This window comes from Nelumbo nucifera, chromosome 7, assembly GCF_055504915.1.
Source record: "Nelumbo nucifera cultivar China Antique chromosome 7, China Antique-T2T, whole genome shotgun sequence".
Taxonomy (NCBI): Eukaryota; Viridiplantae; Streptophyta; class Magnoliopsida; order Proteales; family Nelumbonaceae; genus Nelumbo; species Nelumbo nucifera.
In genome coordinates, this window is record NC_142655.1 from 31,361,582 (window position 1) to 31,378,834 (window position 17,253).

Below are 17,253 nucleotides of genomic sequence, written 5' to 3' on the forward strand. Positions count from 1 at the left end.
TCTTGATTCTTTTCAATGTTACTTACCCTTCTGCATTCTTCCTTCCCACGGTCTGAGATGCTCTAATACCAGAATGTTGAGCACCTCCTCCCATTGGCGAAAAGAAAGGTTATTGAGGTTTCCATGAGCTATAGCAAGTATCTCATAAAAATGCAGAAGTTTCTATTCATTACAAAGATTGATAGGTACCCAATCATACTTTATTATGTGCTTGAGAAATATTGTGCACTCCAAAATAAGGATTAAATTTTCAGCCTAGTTTTGCCTTAATTTGTACAAGAAAGAAATAATCTTTTTATATCAATGAAAGAATTCACTTCATCATTTCTAGTGCAAAAGAACTTGCCAAGATGGACTCTTCTTAGGAGGAAGTGTCCATCACTCACTAAGAAATCATGACCTCCTGCAATATTTCTCAACATCTTCTGAATTTCAGTTAGTCATCTGTTTCTATTTTCTTTCTCATCTTTACAGTTTGCAAGCTTATCTCTTGGATCTTCCTCCTCTGTCTCTTCAACTCAGTGGTACATTGGGTGTTTAGACAATATCTGAGCAACTATATATAGTGTTGGTTATGGCATTGATTTCGGTTCCAGTTCATTATAAGCATCCACCTCAGTTGCATCAAAATCCATCATACTGGCTCTGGCTGAATGAGGTTTCACAGACGACCCTTCATTAAAATGGCGTTTCTGGTCATGATGAAGTTTTGTCATCCATGTCAGAACCAATGCCACCATGATTGTTGAGAGGACAACCATTGATGCCCACACCATCCTGACATATTTCTTCATTGGATGGCAGTGTCTGGAAAGGATCTCACTGAAAGCATCTTTTACTAACTGGCAGTCTACCAGGCTTTCCATACCAGGAAAGGAATTCAGTAGATTCTGAATCGAGCTTGTGTATGCCTCCACTGTTTTAAAATCAGCATCTGAAATGAGCTCTCCTGTACAGGTTCCAGTATTCCCGGAACAAGTGAATGCCTTCAAAACCTGCAAAAAGACAGCACATAAGAGTAAAGGAAAATTAGTAGAAAGGTTTTTTGTTTGTTGAGAGCTCATGTGCACATCAATCCATATCACTTGATTCTTCATCTTCTTTGGAATATTATTAGGCCATATTTGGCTCAACTCTCATTCTTACCCAAGATGAAATTCTAAAATGAACAAGAATGGGTAAAAATAAGCAAATGAGAAAATATTGCTATGAACCAAACACTTTTTTCCTAAAAAATGAATTCTTTTCAGACTGGAAGTGCCTTGTTCATTTTCATTCTTCAAAAATACTTTGTGTCGGTGGTCATAAACCGCCAGCCCAAGTCTCCAAAACCATTGGCATAGATGTTTATTAGCGGATGGTTGGAAGTAGCCAAGGTCTGTTGGCGTAAGTTTCTACGAAATCTGCTAATAAACATCTATGGCAGTGGTTTTGTAGACCTAGGTCGGTGGTTTATGAACGCCATCATAGAGTTTCTTTAAATAATGAAAATGAGCAAGATGGGACATTATTATTTTTCATGCTGCAGGCTACCTCAAATTTAATTCTAGGGGCTGATTTTTCATTTTGAAAAGAATGAGACTCATGGCAAGAATTTTGTAACCAAGAACTCTAATATTATTCATTCTTACCCATTCTTGCTCATTCTGAGCAAGAATTAAAAGAGTGAGGCCCAAAGCAGCAAGCCAAACATGGCCTTGACTGCTTGCAACAAAATTTCCACTTTACCCTGTAAAATGTAAATATCATTGATCAGCTATTTGGTAGTGTTGCATTGAGCCTATTTAGTCCTAGGAGATCCTTTTGGAAGGATATCCATAAGACAGTGGGGATCAACATTATTTGTGTGCCAAAATGCTGATTATCATGCAACACAGACCGTTATATCCACCCTATTATCCTGTGTTTGATCGGTTAGAAAATAAGAGAGAAAAAGAAAGTTGAGGGTAAGTTCTCAAGGATCAATTTCACAAAAACAATTAAGAACTTTCCCTCAACTTTCTGTTTTTTTTTTTTTTTTTCTCACTGAAGTTCTATCATATATACCAAAAACAGGCTTGGTGTCTTATCTTTATTTTTTGACATTTATGAGTACCTGGGGAATGTCTCCTATTTTGATTGTGTTGAGAGGACAATTTTCTGGTTGGTAATTGTAATCTGGTGGTGCCGAGAAAGGGTTGCAGATATAAGCAATATTTGGAAAAGTGGATGCCTTCAGTTCTGATATGTTTGCATTCACCTGTAATATTTTATTGTAAAAGAAGTCAGAACTCAGAAGAAAGCTAGATGCAAGTTGATAAATTTATATAGAAAGCCCAGGGAATTCCTATCTTATAAGAAGTGATTGGATTAGGAAAGGAGAACTGGATGCCAAGGAAATCCCATCCTGAATACATGAATAATTAATTTATCATTTTCTGATCTCAAGTTGAGATAGTTGCATATTGATATTCTCTCTCTCTCTCTCTATATATATATATGTAATATATATATATATATATATATATATATGAGTCGGGATCTCCTGCCCACGTCTACACATATAACATCGCAGCCACACATGGAGAACATCCCATCCTCCTACATAGTATTATGCATGGGGAGATGTTCCCATGGGGGTAGTGTGTTGTGGGTAGACATGGGCAGAGTTCTTGTGGGCAGGAGATCCGGAGTCTATATATATACCCTTTAGAATTTTGTGTTTTTGTTTTGAAATTTTACAAATAAGAAATTAAATATGGGGCTATTTAAGCTCACCCACCACTAATCAAACTCATTCACAACCAATTCAGTTAAGAAACAGTATGTAACATGGGCATCTTTTTAACATCAGTCCATGCATCGCATGGGTCTCTTCTAGTAAGATACTAAAAAGAAGCCCTAATTAAATGATATAAATGCTAGCACGTTCTTGCTAGGGTTTAAATAGCTGATTAAGAAATAGCAAAAATATATAAAGGATCCTCTATATGGACATAACAATATGCCAAACAATGTAAATATTGTGTAATCTATACTATATTCTAAAATGTAGTTATTTGCATCAGCTTACTCTCTTTTTCTTCCCCAACCCCTTCAGAATTTTGTGGTTTTTTGGAGTTAAAATATAAAAAAAAAATCAAACAGGGGCTACTTACAACTGATCCAACTGAATTGAATCACTCCCTTTTAACATGGGCATCTTTTAGCACCAGACCATGTGATCGGATCTCTTCTAGCTTCCTTTCTATTCCTTAGTTTTCCACACAGCAACAACTTTTATCTTTTAAGTTTAGTTGATTTGCCAATAAATATTTCTCTCTTTTTTTTCTTTATTTCTTTCTTTATTTTCTCTTTTTGGTGGTCTTATTTACTCAATCCCCTGACTTTCCCAAGGGATAGGTCAGTTTGAACATGCTCCATCACGTAGTATCATATTTCCACAATCAACTTGCTCTTATTTTCCCTCATGTTTCACTTTGAGATTAATGATTTGTAATCACTAATGACCAACTTAATGTGTCTTTCTATATTGTCTGTCTATTTATGTCAATCTTCAATAAATTTCAATAATTAGCAATTTGATTTTAGTTCAGAAAGTTACTACTATTTATTTGGAAAGACTGCACAGAAGAAGACTAGCAGAATAAATGAAGAGATCCATTTGGCAACTTAAAGACAGAAGAACATCAAGTTATGTACTAAAATCTACAAATTCCTTTACCTGATTCACCAAATTATAGATTCCTTTGCTGACATCTTGTAGGACTGATTTTGCTGAAACTAGTTCATCACATGGAAGGATTGAGCCCAAGGTGCTGTTGCTTGGATCTTGTTGGAAATCTTCAAAAGCTGTGCATGTGTCGCCAGTGAACCTGCAAATCAAATATCTTCCATTCTTAGGAGATTTTCACTCTTATACATTTTTCTGCATTTATTAAGTTCTTAATTGATTCTATCGCTTCCTTATGCACAATCCTAGAGAAGTAATGGATTCTTGATAAGATGTGAAACTGTAGAACAAGAAGAATAAGCTTTACCTTTCTAGAAAGAAATAAATCCCAAAGCCCACCCAACACAGAACTGTCAATATCCAGCATACTATAATAAGCCTGAAACAGAAAAAGGTGTCCTTGAGACAGCTTCAAACTCATGCCTTGAGTTCTCATGCAGGATAATCCAGTCATTCAAGTAAAAGAATCAAATTTACAGTACTGAACAATAACAATATCATCATGGGGGAACCATTTTTATATGCAAAGAGCATGTGGGGAATTGTGACCCACTACACAATAAGTCCCATTCTTATCTACACATGATGATGATGATGATGACCGGATATGTTGACATTTTAAGTGGATTGAAATGAAGTTACTTACAGGTGAAATGCTCGGGGCAACTTCAGATATACAGAGACTGCAATAGGATAAATTTTAGAATGGATTAAATTTGGAATTTTGGATTGATTAAGCTGAAATTTTAGGTTAACCTATTAAAGCATTATAAGGTAGTTAATTACCTGACAGTGCAACAACAGCAACCAGGTTTAATGAAATAGCCACAGTTGTTGTTGCATACCTGCAAACAGAAAAGCATGTTAGTATGGGAACTGCAAGCATCTTCCTTGTGAACAGTATCCCTGATTGAACTGTGTGCTTAAATAGGAAGAGGAAATGAGAATTACACTATCTTTAAACCCCTGTTGATCAAACGCCTGTTCTTTCTAGCCTGCCTTTCTATGTCTGCAGCTTGATAGTCAAGCCTCCGGGATGTAGAATTAAGGAAGCCAGAAGCCTTTCTAACTTCTTCAGATGATTTTAAGTTGTCGCGGATGTCTCTCATTGCCTCTGTTGTGTTGTATAGGGTCCTGGATGCCTCATCTGCTGTGTCCATGATGATATTTATCACTGTTTTCGCCCTCGAATGGAATCTTGAGGTCCCACCAAGAACAACTCCAGATGCTATTCTGCAGAGATATGGGGTGTGTCAGGGTTTGCACTTTGTTAGATGATGATCAGAATTACTTTAAGCATTGTTCTTTATTGAGCACAGACTGCAGGGACTCACATGGCTAGAAATGTGAAGATAGTCCCCAAGAGAATAGGCCAGAGATAACACTGTTTAGAGCAGGCTTGTCTTCTCTTGAGCTTTCTCTTCTTTGTGCAGCATAGATTGGTTGCGAGTAAAAACCCACCATAAATCATGCCACACAAAAACCATATTATCCCAATGGCATATCCATATACTCCTGTAAATACAGTTGACTATAGAAAGCAACAAAATGGAGAATAAAAAGTTCAGTCAGTTCTTCTTGTTTCCTTCCCCCCTTTAAAATAAGCAAATACATGATGATGATGATGGGTAATAATTTACTTTGTTTTTCATGTAAAAGGAACAGATTTTAGTTTGATTTCAGGTAGAGTAGTCAATGAAGTGATCATACTGAGATTGGGTTTAAACCCAATTTGGGTTCTAATCATTTGAAATGTCAATGGGTGGGATATGGGCATGTCCATATATACCCAAAGACAGGACCCATTATACTCTGATTAGTAGGGTCTGGTTCCATCATAATCAGGTCCAGTTCAGTCAATAAATCTTAGATGCGTTAGAAATCAGGTCTAAGTTTGGACCTGGTTGGTTGGAACCTGATAAGCAGATGAATATATGAATTTTGAAATTTAGAGAAGGGAAGCAAGTAAATCCAATTTTTTTCTTTTTCTTTTTCTTGTTTTTTTTTTGTTTTTTGCTCTATGGGGTAACACAACGTGGGGTGGCCTATCCCCAAACCCATAATCCTATGCCCCTAACCCTTGTACAGATGGGATTCAATCCCAAATCTCTGTTACAACCAGCAGGAGACCTTACCAACCAGGGTGCAAACTTCTTAATGGCTTTATGGCATGCCATTTTCACGAGCTGAACTTAAATAGCTCATGAGAAGCTCGACCCATTGCCACCCCTAATTAGTACACATAAACCAATAAGCAATTCAATTCAGTCAATTTGGACTAGGTCATGGGTAAGCATGAGCCTGACATGGATCGGATGGTCCGGATCCATTGAGCCCTCTTATGGATACAGTGCAAAAGAAGAAGTAGAGTCTTACACTCCAGTAATGCTTATTAGTTATGTCATAGCCGCCTCTATATTTCTTGAAGTGATCCAAGGGGTCCACCCTCACTGTACCATCATCCCTCTGTCTCTTGGGTGCTGATCCAATCTCACTTTGAAGCAACTTCCTGCCTATAAAGTGATTCATTTATTAGCTATCTTCCTTCAGTTATCTCCTTGTGTTGGGAAGAGGAGATTTGCAAATCAATTCAATAAACTGAAAAAGTATTTTCAATTATGCCAAGCCTTATCCAGTTATCACAATTCACAACAATCTAAGTAATTCGGTGAGTTCTGCCAAGTTTGCCAACTCGGTTCAGGTGAAGTAAACGGGTTAGGGTCAGGTTGGGCTTGATCGGGTTTCGGGTAGGGTTTAGGCTGAGGTATTCCTGTGGTTACGATGGACTGGACCTATTTAGTTGAGTTGGGTTCTGATTCGGGTTGAGACAGATCCGTGCTGAACCCGACTAAGTTGACATCCTTATTAGGGGTTGAAAAATGTGTTTAAGGTTGGACTCGGATGGGTATGGCTATTTTTAGTTTTGATGCCAAGCAATAGGAGAATCAAATTTTTTAATCCAAATAGCCCATTTTTTAGAGCCCATGGTCCCTTAGCCATATACATGGCCCATTAAATGTCCCTTAGGTGTGGGTCCTACAGAAAATAAATAAATCCATATATGTATTTTGGTATCAATGGGTATCGCAAAAAAAAAAAAAAAGAATTCCCCAGTGGCTCGTTTACCTGAGGCAAGTAATACCTTTCTGAGATTTGGATAAATCACTTAACCATCAGTGCTGAAAATTGTTAATAATATTATCCCTTCGATAATGTCACTTTTTTGAATAGAACAATTATTGTACAATTTCACCTATAGAATATTGATCAATTCACTTAACTGGATAAGTGTTTTTAAAGAAACATTTACCCGGATAAATGACTTACCGAGACACGAACAAGGCCTTAATCCTAACTCTATGGCTATTTATTATGCTACCCTAGAAAAGTTGAACAAAGCAGTTGCATACAGGCAAGAGCCATGTTAAGGGTATATACTGTTTAGATTCATAGACAATACAACTATACAAGTACATCATTCAACACATCAAGAATATTTTGTTGCTGACATGGCAGTTGTTATTTTCAAAAACAAAACCAACTTTGTGAAACACCCCCTTAATTTGGGTCATGAATTTGACAAAGGGATAGGCATGTGTTTTAAAAGCCGATTCAGCAGTTCTACAATCCGGTTAAATCCATCAACCTGTGATGTCATAAATTAAACAAAAAATAAAAATAAATAAAATTATAAGAAATTAAAAAGTAAATCAAACTGGACATGTTTATATTCATTGAAAATTCTACTATAGTAGAAAGGCAAAAGTTTGAATTTTCATGAATACCTCCTAATTGGTTAGCACTTTTGTGATGCCAATTGATTGGTTTTAAGTTTTTTTGGTATCATACCTTTCTACTAACATAGTTGAATAAGCTGAACAAGTATGATAAATGAAAATTTTTGTTATTAATGAAAGAAATAACTACAAATACAAAATAATAAATAAAAGAGTCATTTACTAGAATACCCCTTATAGTTTCACAAATTTACTTAAACCTATCATATAATTTGCATTTTACTAAAACACCCTTTATAGTTTACAAATTACAACCTATTTACTTAGTGATCTTATATTTGTTTTGCCATTTGAACACGGTAACATGATAATCTAAACTAAGTAGAAAAGTGTTCACCCATGGTTGTTTATTCTAAAAATATTCTTAAACTGAGTGGAAAATGTTCAAGGATACGGATCCATGGTTGTTTACTAGGAGAAAAGATGGCATTTTTGTTTTTATTTTCTTTTTATTAAATTTATTTGAATGGATGTTAGGATTAAAACTGTCATTTTCCACTTTCAACTAATGATAAGTGGGTTAAGTAAATTGATTGCAAACTATAAGGGATGTTTTAGTAAAACATAAACTATAAGGTAAGTTACTAGGTTTTAGTAAATTCAAGAAATTATAGGGAGTGTTTTAGTAAATGACCCTAAATATAAAAAAAAAAAAAAAAAAAAAAAACTTATGTGATTAATGCTTCAATTGATTGATATTTCACAAGTAATAATGACATTTAGTAAATTTATGAAAATATAAGACACAGCTCATATATTATGGCAAAAATAATTTCTTGTAAATTTACCTGCTTCAGAACTATACCAATGCCTTAGTCCTATTTCTCGCTCCGTGTAATGACGCTCATATAGAGGTTCTTCGGGGGCATAAGCCCTAATTTCCATAAAATTCGTGGCTAGAATTGTCAACACGAAGAATGCAACAACTCTTGTACATTTGGTATAGTCCATCTTCAAAACTCAAAATCCTCTCATTATGTCAAAAAAGCAAAAGCAGGTGAACATTAGAGATTTCCATGATCTTTTATCATATTGCCCATAAGAAGAAGGTCTTTTAACATATTACCCCTGTGCCATAATTCATCAAAGAAGAGATAGAAGAAATCAAAAGTAGGGCTGCAAACGGATCGGATGGGATTCGGTAAGAGTATATTCGATCCGATTTTTATGAAAATCCGACTGATTTGATAAAGATCAGTCGGATTTTTAAAAGCATGATTTGAATTCAAATTTGAATGTACTATCGGATATCTGATTCGATTATAATTATATAATTATATTTATATTATGTAATATAAATAATATATTATATTATATAAATAATATATAGAATATATATATATATATACATAATATGTAAATAATATATAATATTTCATAATTAATGGACCGGATCAGCTAATATCTGAATTCGATCCATTAAGTTAATGTTCAACTTTTCTGATCCGATCCAATTTGTTAGGAGCAAGAGGGATATCTGAATCTGCCTCTTAGCGGATCGGTATCAGATCTGATCCGACTTATTTGCAGTCTTACAAACAAGTTAGAAAATGATAGAGAGGGATCTTTTACCATATTGCTAGGTCGAGAGAGATCAAATAAGTTTGGGAGTGCTTAAAAATAAGTGCTTATTTTGGGAATGCTTAAAAATAAGTGCTTATTGGAATAAACACTGATTTTGAGTCAGGACTATACCAATAAACACTTAGGCTGTGTTTGGTTGCAATGCAAATAAATTTGCATTTATGCAAAACTATGGCAATGCAAATGATTTGAATGTAAATTCTGACCTTTTTTTGTTTCAAATTTTAACTTATATTGTTTGATTGCAGTACAAATGAAATAAATTAAGACATGAAGCAGAATAAAGTAAAACCCAAAAATAAAATTAAATGAGAATTTGCTTTTTTTTTTTTCATTTGCACTCCTGTGCCTTTGTACTAGTGCAAATAAAATTGCACTGTAACCAAACATAGCCTTATTTGCATTTGAGAAATATGCCCAAAATAAGTAATTATTCTGAGAATAAGCACTTATTTGAGAAGTTCACATTTTGAGCTTATTTTTAAATGTTTATTCAATAAGTACTTATTTCCCTTCTACCTATCTTGGCCCACCACATCATTTTAAAAATACCTATACTATCCCTATTGAAAATAAGTGTTTTTTCACCAAATACTCATAAGAGGTTATAATAAGCACTTGTTTTTAAGTACTTGGTCAATAAGCACTTATTGAATGGTTCCCTTCCGCATAAAGCAGGAAATTTAAATTTATCTACGGTATTGTAGAGAAGAAAACAAACCAAATGAATATATAATTTTGTGTTTATATAATTTGAACTTCAAGGCAAGAGCCAAAGGTAGACGATTACAATTCATGTAAACTTACCAGAGTTCAAAATCCTCAAGTCTGATGCAGAAGCTCCTACTTCCAGAACACAGAGAAACCCTCAAGCTTCGATTTAAAGCTCAGCTCTTCCCAATCTCTATAGCTTTATAATGACTTGAAACCTACAGAATTCGTAGAACCCATGTCTAACATCTCAAGACCTATGTCTCGTTACAGTGAAAATTGATCAAACTCAGACTCTAAATGTTCGATCATATTCAGTTTCTATTATTACTCAAATCCCATCTCTGCAAGACTAAAAACTCAAATTTCCAATCTCCAGGTTTAAATAAACAAAACCCATGTCTAGAAACTGAGAAATTCCAACTGAGGCTAAAGAAAAGTCCTCCTTTCTGTATTTCTGAAATCTCATCTTCTCAAATAATCAAAACAGCCACTTTTCTAGAACCCAGTTCAAAGAACATATACGCAATCAAGTGGAGGCTAAAGACCTCAACTGATTTACAAGCAAATTATTAATCTCGAATTCTTCTTCATAACTCACCAAAAGACCCGTGTCAAAGACTCCCACTTGAAAAAAACTTCCTTTCCGAGAACAAGATGAATAAGAAATAATTGTTAAGCGTTAAAAGTGTACAAACTATTAAAAAGGTCAAAAAACAGGAACAGAAACAGAGTTTCTGGTCAGCTTAAACGACAATTGCTGGTCATGGGTATAGTCGTCGGTCTTCACGTCCCTTGTATCTTATGTAAGCGTTTGACGGTCTGAACTTGACTCAGCGGAAGAGATAGTTTGGTTTTGCTTCTTTTGTCAAACCATGGTTTTCAAACCGTTGCTCTCCCGGACGGTCGGACCGTTCGGCCTGGAAACCGTTTAAGCAATCGGTTCCGTTTTATCTCAAATTCGGTTCCTAACCAAAAACTGTTGAATCAGTCAATGATCCATTGACTGGTTGATTCATTCAATAATTTTTGGCCATTTTTTGTTTTTAATTATTTTTTTATTTTTTTTTAAATTTTTGTCAAAACAGGCCGTCCATTCGAACTGGATGGGCAAACCATTGAACCAAAAACCGGTGGCCAGAATAATTCCATTTCCGGCTCGTTTTTTAAAACCACGTATCAAACCATGTCATGTGAAAAGGATAACAGAGGAACTGTAATACAAGATTTCAATGTTTTAAAAAGCAACCCAGAACTGAAGCCGTTCTGGCCATCAGTTTGACCATCCGATTCAAATGGATGGCCCATTCTAACAATAAAATTAAAAAATATAATTTAAATAAAAAACAGCTATAAACCATCGAACAGATTGACGATTTGATTACCCAGATCAATAGATCATTGACCAATTCAACATTTTTTGGCTAGAAACCAGGTTTTGGGTAAAATGAAACCAATTGCCTTAAAAATTCCTGAGTCGAATGGTCCGGCCGTCTGAATCAATCGCGGTTCAAAAACATTTCAAAATTTCCCTTATTCTTCTATTGGTGGTGGGAATGAAACAAGGTAACGACAATCGACGTGAGAGAAGAAATAGGGTATTCCAGGGGGGAGAAGCATCGAGTGAGGTGTCACCTCACCTTTAAAACAAGGGAATATATAAACCCAAACCAGCTGACGAGGAATGCAAGCACATACGAATGTCGACTGAATGATATAAATGAATGGTAGACTTTAGGCTCCCTTTGCTTTCCGGCTTTCCCTAGAAAACTAATGTGTGTGTGAATAGAAGAGATATTCAAAGCCTTCTCAATTAATTCTTGAAAGAGGAAAGTGGATGGGGTCCACTATAAGATTCTTTTGGATTACAATTATTTTTCTACTTTTCCTTGTGAAAAAGGTGAAAATTTTTCATCCTAAATTAAGCATAATGCTATTGTGTGTAAAAATGTCTTTTTTTGTATGATGTGAGAACAATTATGAGCCACATTCCCACCATGTGAATTGGCATGCTTATTCTCACTCTATTAACTTAGCTCTCATCAATTGAGAGGATGAGGTTTGCCTTTACTATTATATTTTCACACCCTAGTAGAATCCTTTATAATATTTTAATTGAATTTTTACTCCTTTTAGGGTTCTCCCACCTTTTTCAATTAAACAGAATTCCCCATTTGGTAAGGCTGAGTTTGGATGGAGTACAAATGCAAATATGTAGAGTGTAAAATCTTATGGCTGCGTTTGGAAATGATGCAAATGGAGTGTAGATCCTGGTTCAGGATGATTGTGTTTGGCAATATTACATTTTTGCATTGACAAATGACAGACCAATGCATATTTACATTGATAATAAGATGTAAAAGTACATCAATAAAAAAGAAGTAAATTTGCATTCAAGTGGGCTTTTGATAAAAAAAAAATTATGTTTTATTAGAATTCGTGTTTGCATCCATTATAGCTAAAAGTCTGCTTGGTAAGAAGGTAAATTTGTCAATACAAAATTAACCCAATTTTACAATTTATATGAACTGTTTTATACCCTAAATATTTGCATTTACACATATTTGCGTTGTTTCCAAACACAGCCTATATTTTATATTATTTTGTATGTATTTATGCTGTACATATTTGCATTCGTACTCTTAATGCTCAGTTTGGAAGGAGTGCAAATACATACAAAATAATACAAAAATACAAGGTTTTGTACTCTATATATTTGTATTTGTATTCCTTCCAAACTGAGCCTAAGAGTCAAATGTTAATGGAAGCAAATTTGTACTTCGGTTCAGTTTTATGGGCCATTGGTAAGAATACTTATTTTGTGCTGAAAATGAAAGTAAACTTTTTTTAACGTTTTTGCATTTAAATTTGCACTCAAATTAAAAAAAAAAAGAGAAGTAAATTCCAATCTTGAAATTTGTATTTATATCCATTACAATCAAGTAGAATACAAAATTTATCAATGCAAAACCAAACCAAATTTGCATTTTCATACATCCAACATATTTGCAGTTGCATTCTTACAATAATCATATATAAACGAAAAACAACATTGGTTTTTGCTAAATAATAATAAATTTCACATCAAGGAACACAATCATCAATACTCTGAAAAGAAAACCAATTAATGGTGACTCAGTTTGAAGGTTCTCTCTGACTGTTTGTAGAGAGACCTGGGACCAAATCTAGCTACCACCAGGATTGGGTGGGTTATGAGTTCGGGGGATGGCCTGGATGGCCTACCCCATTGTCTCCCATGAAGCAAAAGAAAAAAAAAAAAAAAGAAGAAAAAAACCCTTAAAAATATTTTATAAATTCATATTTCTTTAGAAATTTTTGTGTGAACTAATATAAGAAATATTGAATGAGAGAAATAGTGCAGGATTTTTTTTAAGCCTAATGGGTGCAGGATATGGATCATGTTTTAGTAAAAATAAATTTTGGTGCAAAAATTTTCTGCGTGCTCTCTCTGTAGCAAAAACTTATATATTATTACAAACAATAACAATAGTTCAAGAAATTCTATTGTTATTACAAACAATAACAAAAATTTTCAACTCTTTTCATCATATATATATATATATGCTTTTTATAAAAAAGTAATTAATATAATAAATTTGTAAAAATGCAATATAAATAATATATTTATTAATAAATAAATAGTATATATATATATATATCAGATCGGGTCTTCTTGAATCGGATAGGGGGTGATTCAAATCCAATCTGATTTTTGATCAGATCCTATTTTCTGATTTGATCCAATCTGAAGATCTGAACAGGGGAGATCCAAGTTGAACAAAATAGGATCGGATCTTGACTCATATCTGATCAGAATCCAATCCATTTGCACCCCTAATCAATTGAACCTCAAATCTAATGTTATTGATGTATTTTTTTTGGAATTTATATGGATTTTCAACCATATTACCTTTCCATTATTTTTTGCATGCATTTTCAATTCTCTGAACCCTGGAAAATACTTAGGTTAGAGACTATCTAGAGATATCATCAATGGTGGTTGTTGCTTGGTGTTCTAATTCTTGAGACAATAAGTAAATCCTCCGTAGTAGACTTCGACCGTATTCCAATAAAATAACAAGCGCAAACATATCATGCCCACCAAAATTTTTTTCATAGTTTCTGAATTTTTCACCTTTGATCAATTCATTTTATTTGGCCAAGGAAGAGGAAAAACATGATTATATTGTCCTAAAATCACTGTTTGTTTCCCTAGAAAACATTGGAGATTACATGGGTTTTGACTATCTACTCATGACTTACTAGTTTTAGTGCCTATATCAAATTATCAATTTAGTAAAATAAAGCGTTTATAGACTATTATAATAGTCTGCCTTATCAGGCTTAAAAAAAAAAAGACTACTAATTATGATGGTCTACAAAGGTGGGTTCGAAATTTCTTCTAGAACATCTTTTTCCTTTGATCGGATGAGAGGACTTATTAGAGTTTTGACAAACGAAGATATGAGAAAACCATATTAACCTTTCGGTCAGAAGAATTTCAAAGATTTAACCCTTACAGTTCTTGCCCTAATTGGCAATTGGTGTTCTAAGTTCAAACTTTAAAATATGGTTCTCTCAAAATGAGGGCTTTTACTCTTTCAATCTTAAGATCTTCCAAGGGAGTTTCTATGTCCTTCCCCTTTGAGACAACAAAAATTTATTGCTTTGTATTTTAGTGAATAAGTTTTAGGGAAAATCTATGATGTTGTAAAGACATGATGCAAAAAGGCTTTGATTAATCAAAACCCTCATGAATTTTGATGAAAACCCACCTAATTGGTTATCACTTTGTGATATCGATTGATTGATCAAGTTTTTTTGGTATCATGACTTTCCAACATTATAGTTGAACCCTAAGTTTTAAAGAGTTGGCAGTTCCATGTTAAAGTCAAATAATTTACACCAGTATTTTAGGGTTATTATCTAAAACTCCCCTTCACCTTTCTCCATTTCTCTTAAACATACATCGACTTGTAGAAACCTCTAGTACATGAACAATTTTTTTTTGCAAAATTACTCTATTATCCCTCCAATCGATTTGCCATTTAAAAAAAATACCGAAAGTAGTTATTATTAACTAAAATTCTCAAGAGCAGCCTGGTTGCAATACTTGAAATCGAAAGTGGAACCTATTGTTAGAGCAGTTCAAATGACATAGAATTGAATTGGGTGTGTTTGATTCACCCAGGTAGATAAACAATAAAAAGGAAAAAAGAGAAAATACAATAAGATAAGGTACAAACAATGTAGAATGCAAACATGGTCTCATAACCCCATATCTCTACACCCCCTTAATTGATGCCCAGAAATAAGCATAGTTTGTCACTAAGAAAGTAAGAAATTAAGCACGTATCAAAGCTTTAGTAAAGAAATCTACTAACTGAAGACCAAACGACACATGAGGACAGCTAATATGGCTCCTAAGTTATTGACCCCTATGAAGTAGCAATCAACCTCAATATGTTTTGTTCTTCATGGGATATTGGATTTGAAGCAATCTTTATTGCACTAATATTATCTACATAGAGAGGGATAAAAAAGACTAATGTCATCAAGGAGAGCACGAAGCTACATCAATTCGCTACAAGCCAAGGCCATTAATAGTACTCCACCTTAGTAGGGAATTTAGAGACAATTTGATGTTTTTTACACTTCCACGATCAAATTAAAATCAAAATTTCACAATGTATTGGTGGCCCACCGATACATTACTATAAGCATTGTTTTGAGGTTTAACTTGTTTTATGGGGTAGACAGGCCTTATATTGCCCCCCTTGAGTAGGTTTGAAAAAAAAAACTATAAAAAAATAAAGCACTCAACAATACAGATTGATATGTCCCATCTAACATATTAGTTTGTATCAATATTTAGAACCTTGTCCAAGAAAAATACACCACACCGTAGTAGAACGTTTAGTGTCAGGGTACCCATCCCAATCAACATCATGTTAGACAATATATGCCCTTAGCTCTAATCAGATTGATGTATATAAAACATTTATCAATAAATGAATAAAATACATTATTATTTTATGTTTTAATTGGTATATTTCTATGAATTACTCCTTAAACTAGACACTTATGAGACTTGCGTTAATTTAGAATGTTCTAAACTTGGGGAGTTTATACTGACAAGGCTGACATTGATGTGCTACCGAATTTGTGAAACGACTTGTCTCAGCTATTAAGCTTAGACCCTAAGTATAGCTAGTGGGTGTTTGGAAGAAACATTGAACTTGAATCAATTTCTACTTATGCTTTGGACCTTTGAGATAAATGGGTAAAATTGGAAAGTTATACTTAACTCCAAACTTGATTTTGATACTTTACTAGGTTTTCAACTAAACTGTCTTTAATATGCCAACCAATGAGATTCATCAAGGGTTGAATATCTAAGTATGTTGGGGCGGTTTAGGAAATTATCTTAGTGGGTGATCATAGTATTAGAATTGGCCCATTGGTCGGACAAAGTGAGTATTAGGGTTTACACTCTCTCTGATGGAAACCTAAACTACTAGCAATGGATTTCAATTGTATTTGAAATCTTATGTGCAAAAAGTATTTTTTATGAAATAGGTTTGCAAAAAGTTTTAATCCGGGGTCCTTTCGAGCAAAGAGTGTGACATTGCATTTTGTAGTCAAGAAAGATGTCCTTCATTGTGGGTAGTATTTTGATGATTATTGGCCGATATGTTAGGTGTAAGAGACCATTACAGGGATGATTACCTTATGTGATTTATCTTACATAAGTCCGTTATCCTTGGGTCTTCATAGAATGGCTGAATCCAAGGACCAATTATGTGTAAATGTTGGACCCAAACTGAGTACAAGCTAATTGAGTTAGGGGTTCACTGCCCCTAAACAGTGAATTCGGCCTAACCTCTTCCAGAGGTGGGGCCAAACCCTTATGGACTTGTATGAAACCTTAGTGGATTCTGCACCATACAATATTAAGGCCCAAAGTGGCCATGCAACTAAACAATTAAAGAAAATGGGCCTAAGGCCCATTACTAATATGATTAGTTAAGAGATCACTTGACAACTTAAGTTGTCATGTGATTTGGGTTGAAAATGGGCATGGATCTGGGTATGGAACACCCATTCTCTTAAGAAGATAATTCTTATCAATTGAAAATGAAGTCCTAATCCAAATGGGATTTGGATCAACTCTTAATTAGACTAGGAGAGTGCTCTATATAAGGAATTAAGAAGGGAGGGGAAAATTCCCTAGCTTTCTCCAATCTCTTGCTTTTCTTCTCCCTTAACTCTTAGAAACCCTAATTTAACCCAGCCGTGATAGGGACTAGGGCTGTAATTGAATCAAATTCGGATCGAATGTAGCAAAATTCGCATCCGATCTGATTACTGATCGCATACACCCAAATCCGATCCGAAATTTGATCGGATTTAAAGACTCATATTCGA

General features: G+C 34.4%; 1 protein-coding gene across 1 annotated transcript; it reads right to left on the bottom strand.

The window, feature by feature from the left end:
- Positions 1–236: 236 nt before the first annotated feature.
- Positions 237–10,240, bottom strand: LOC104598245 (uncharacterized). The gene is made up of 11 exons (XM_010260197.3): positions 9,901–10,240; positions 8,298–8,477; positions 6,089–6,225; positions 5,047–5,243; positions 4,664–4,945; positions 4,499–4,557; positions 4,359–4,395; positions 4,020–4,091; positions 3,704–3,854; positions 2,096–2,239; positions 237–995 (listed from the first exon to the last, which is right to left on the bottom strand). Exons 2-11 carry the CDS (start codon positions 8,458–8,460, stop codon positions 573–575), a joined length of 1,665 nt encoding a protein of 554 aa, XP_010258499.1. The 5' UTR covers positions 8,461–8,477; positions 9,901–10,240; the 3' UTR covers positions 237–572.
- Between the last annotated feature and the right edge of the window lie 7,013 nt (positions 10,241–17,253).

What these genes read in the sequence shown, in the direction of transcription:
- LOC104598245 (XM_010260197.3), bottom strand. Translation starts at nt 8,460, where the DNA reads ATGGACTATACCAAATGTACAAGAGTTGTTGCATTCTTCGTGTTGACA. An exon ending in TTGGTATAGTTCTGAAGCAG is followed by an intron (nt 6,226 to 8,297) that starts GTAAATTTACAA and finishes ATCACTTTATAG; the next exon opens with GCAGGAAGTTGCTTCAAAGT. An exon ending in ATTTATTTCTTTCTAGAAAG is followed by an intron (nt 3,855 to 4,019) that starts GTAAAGCTTATT and finishes TTTGATTTGCAG; the next exon opens with GTTCACTGGCGACACATGCA.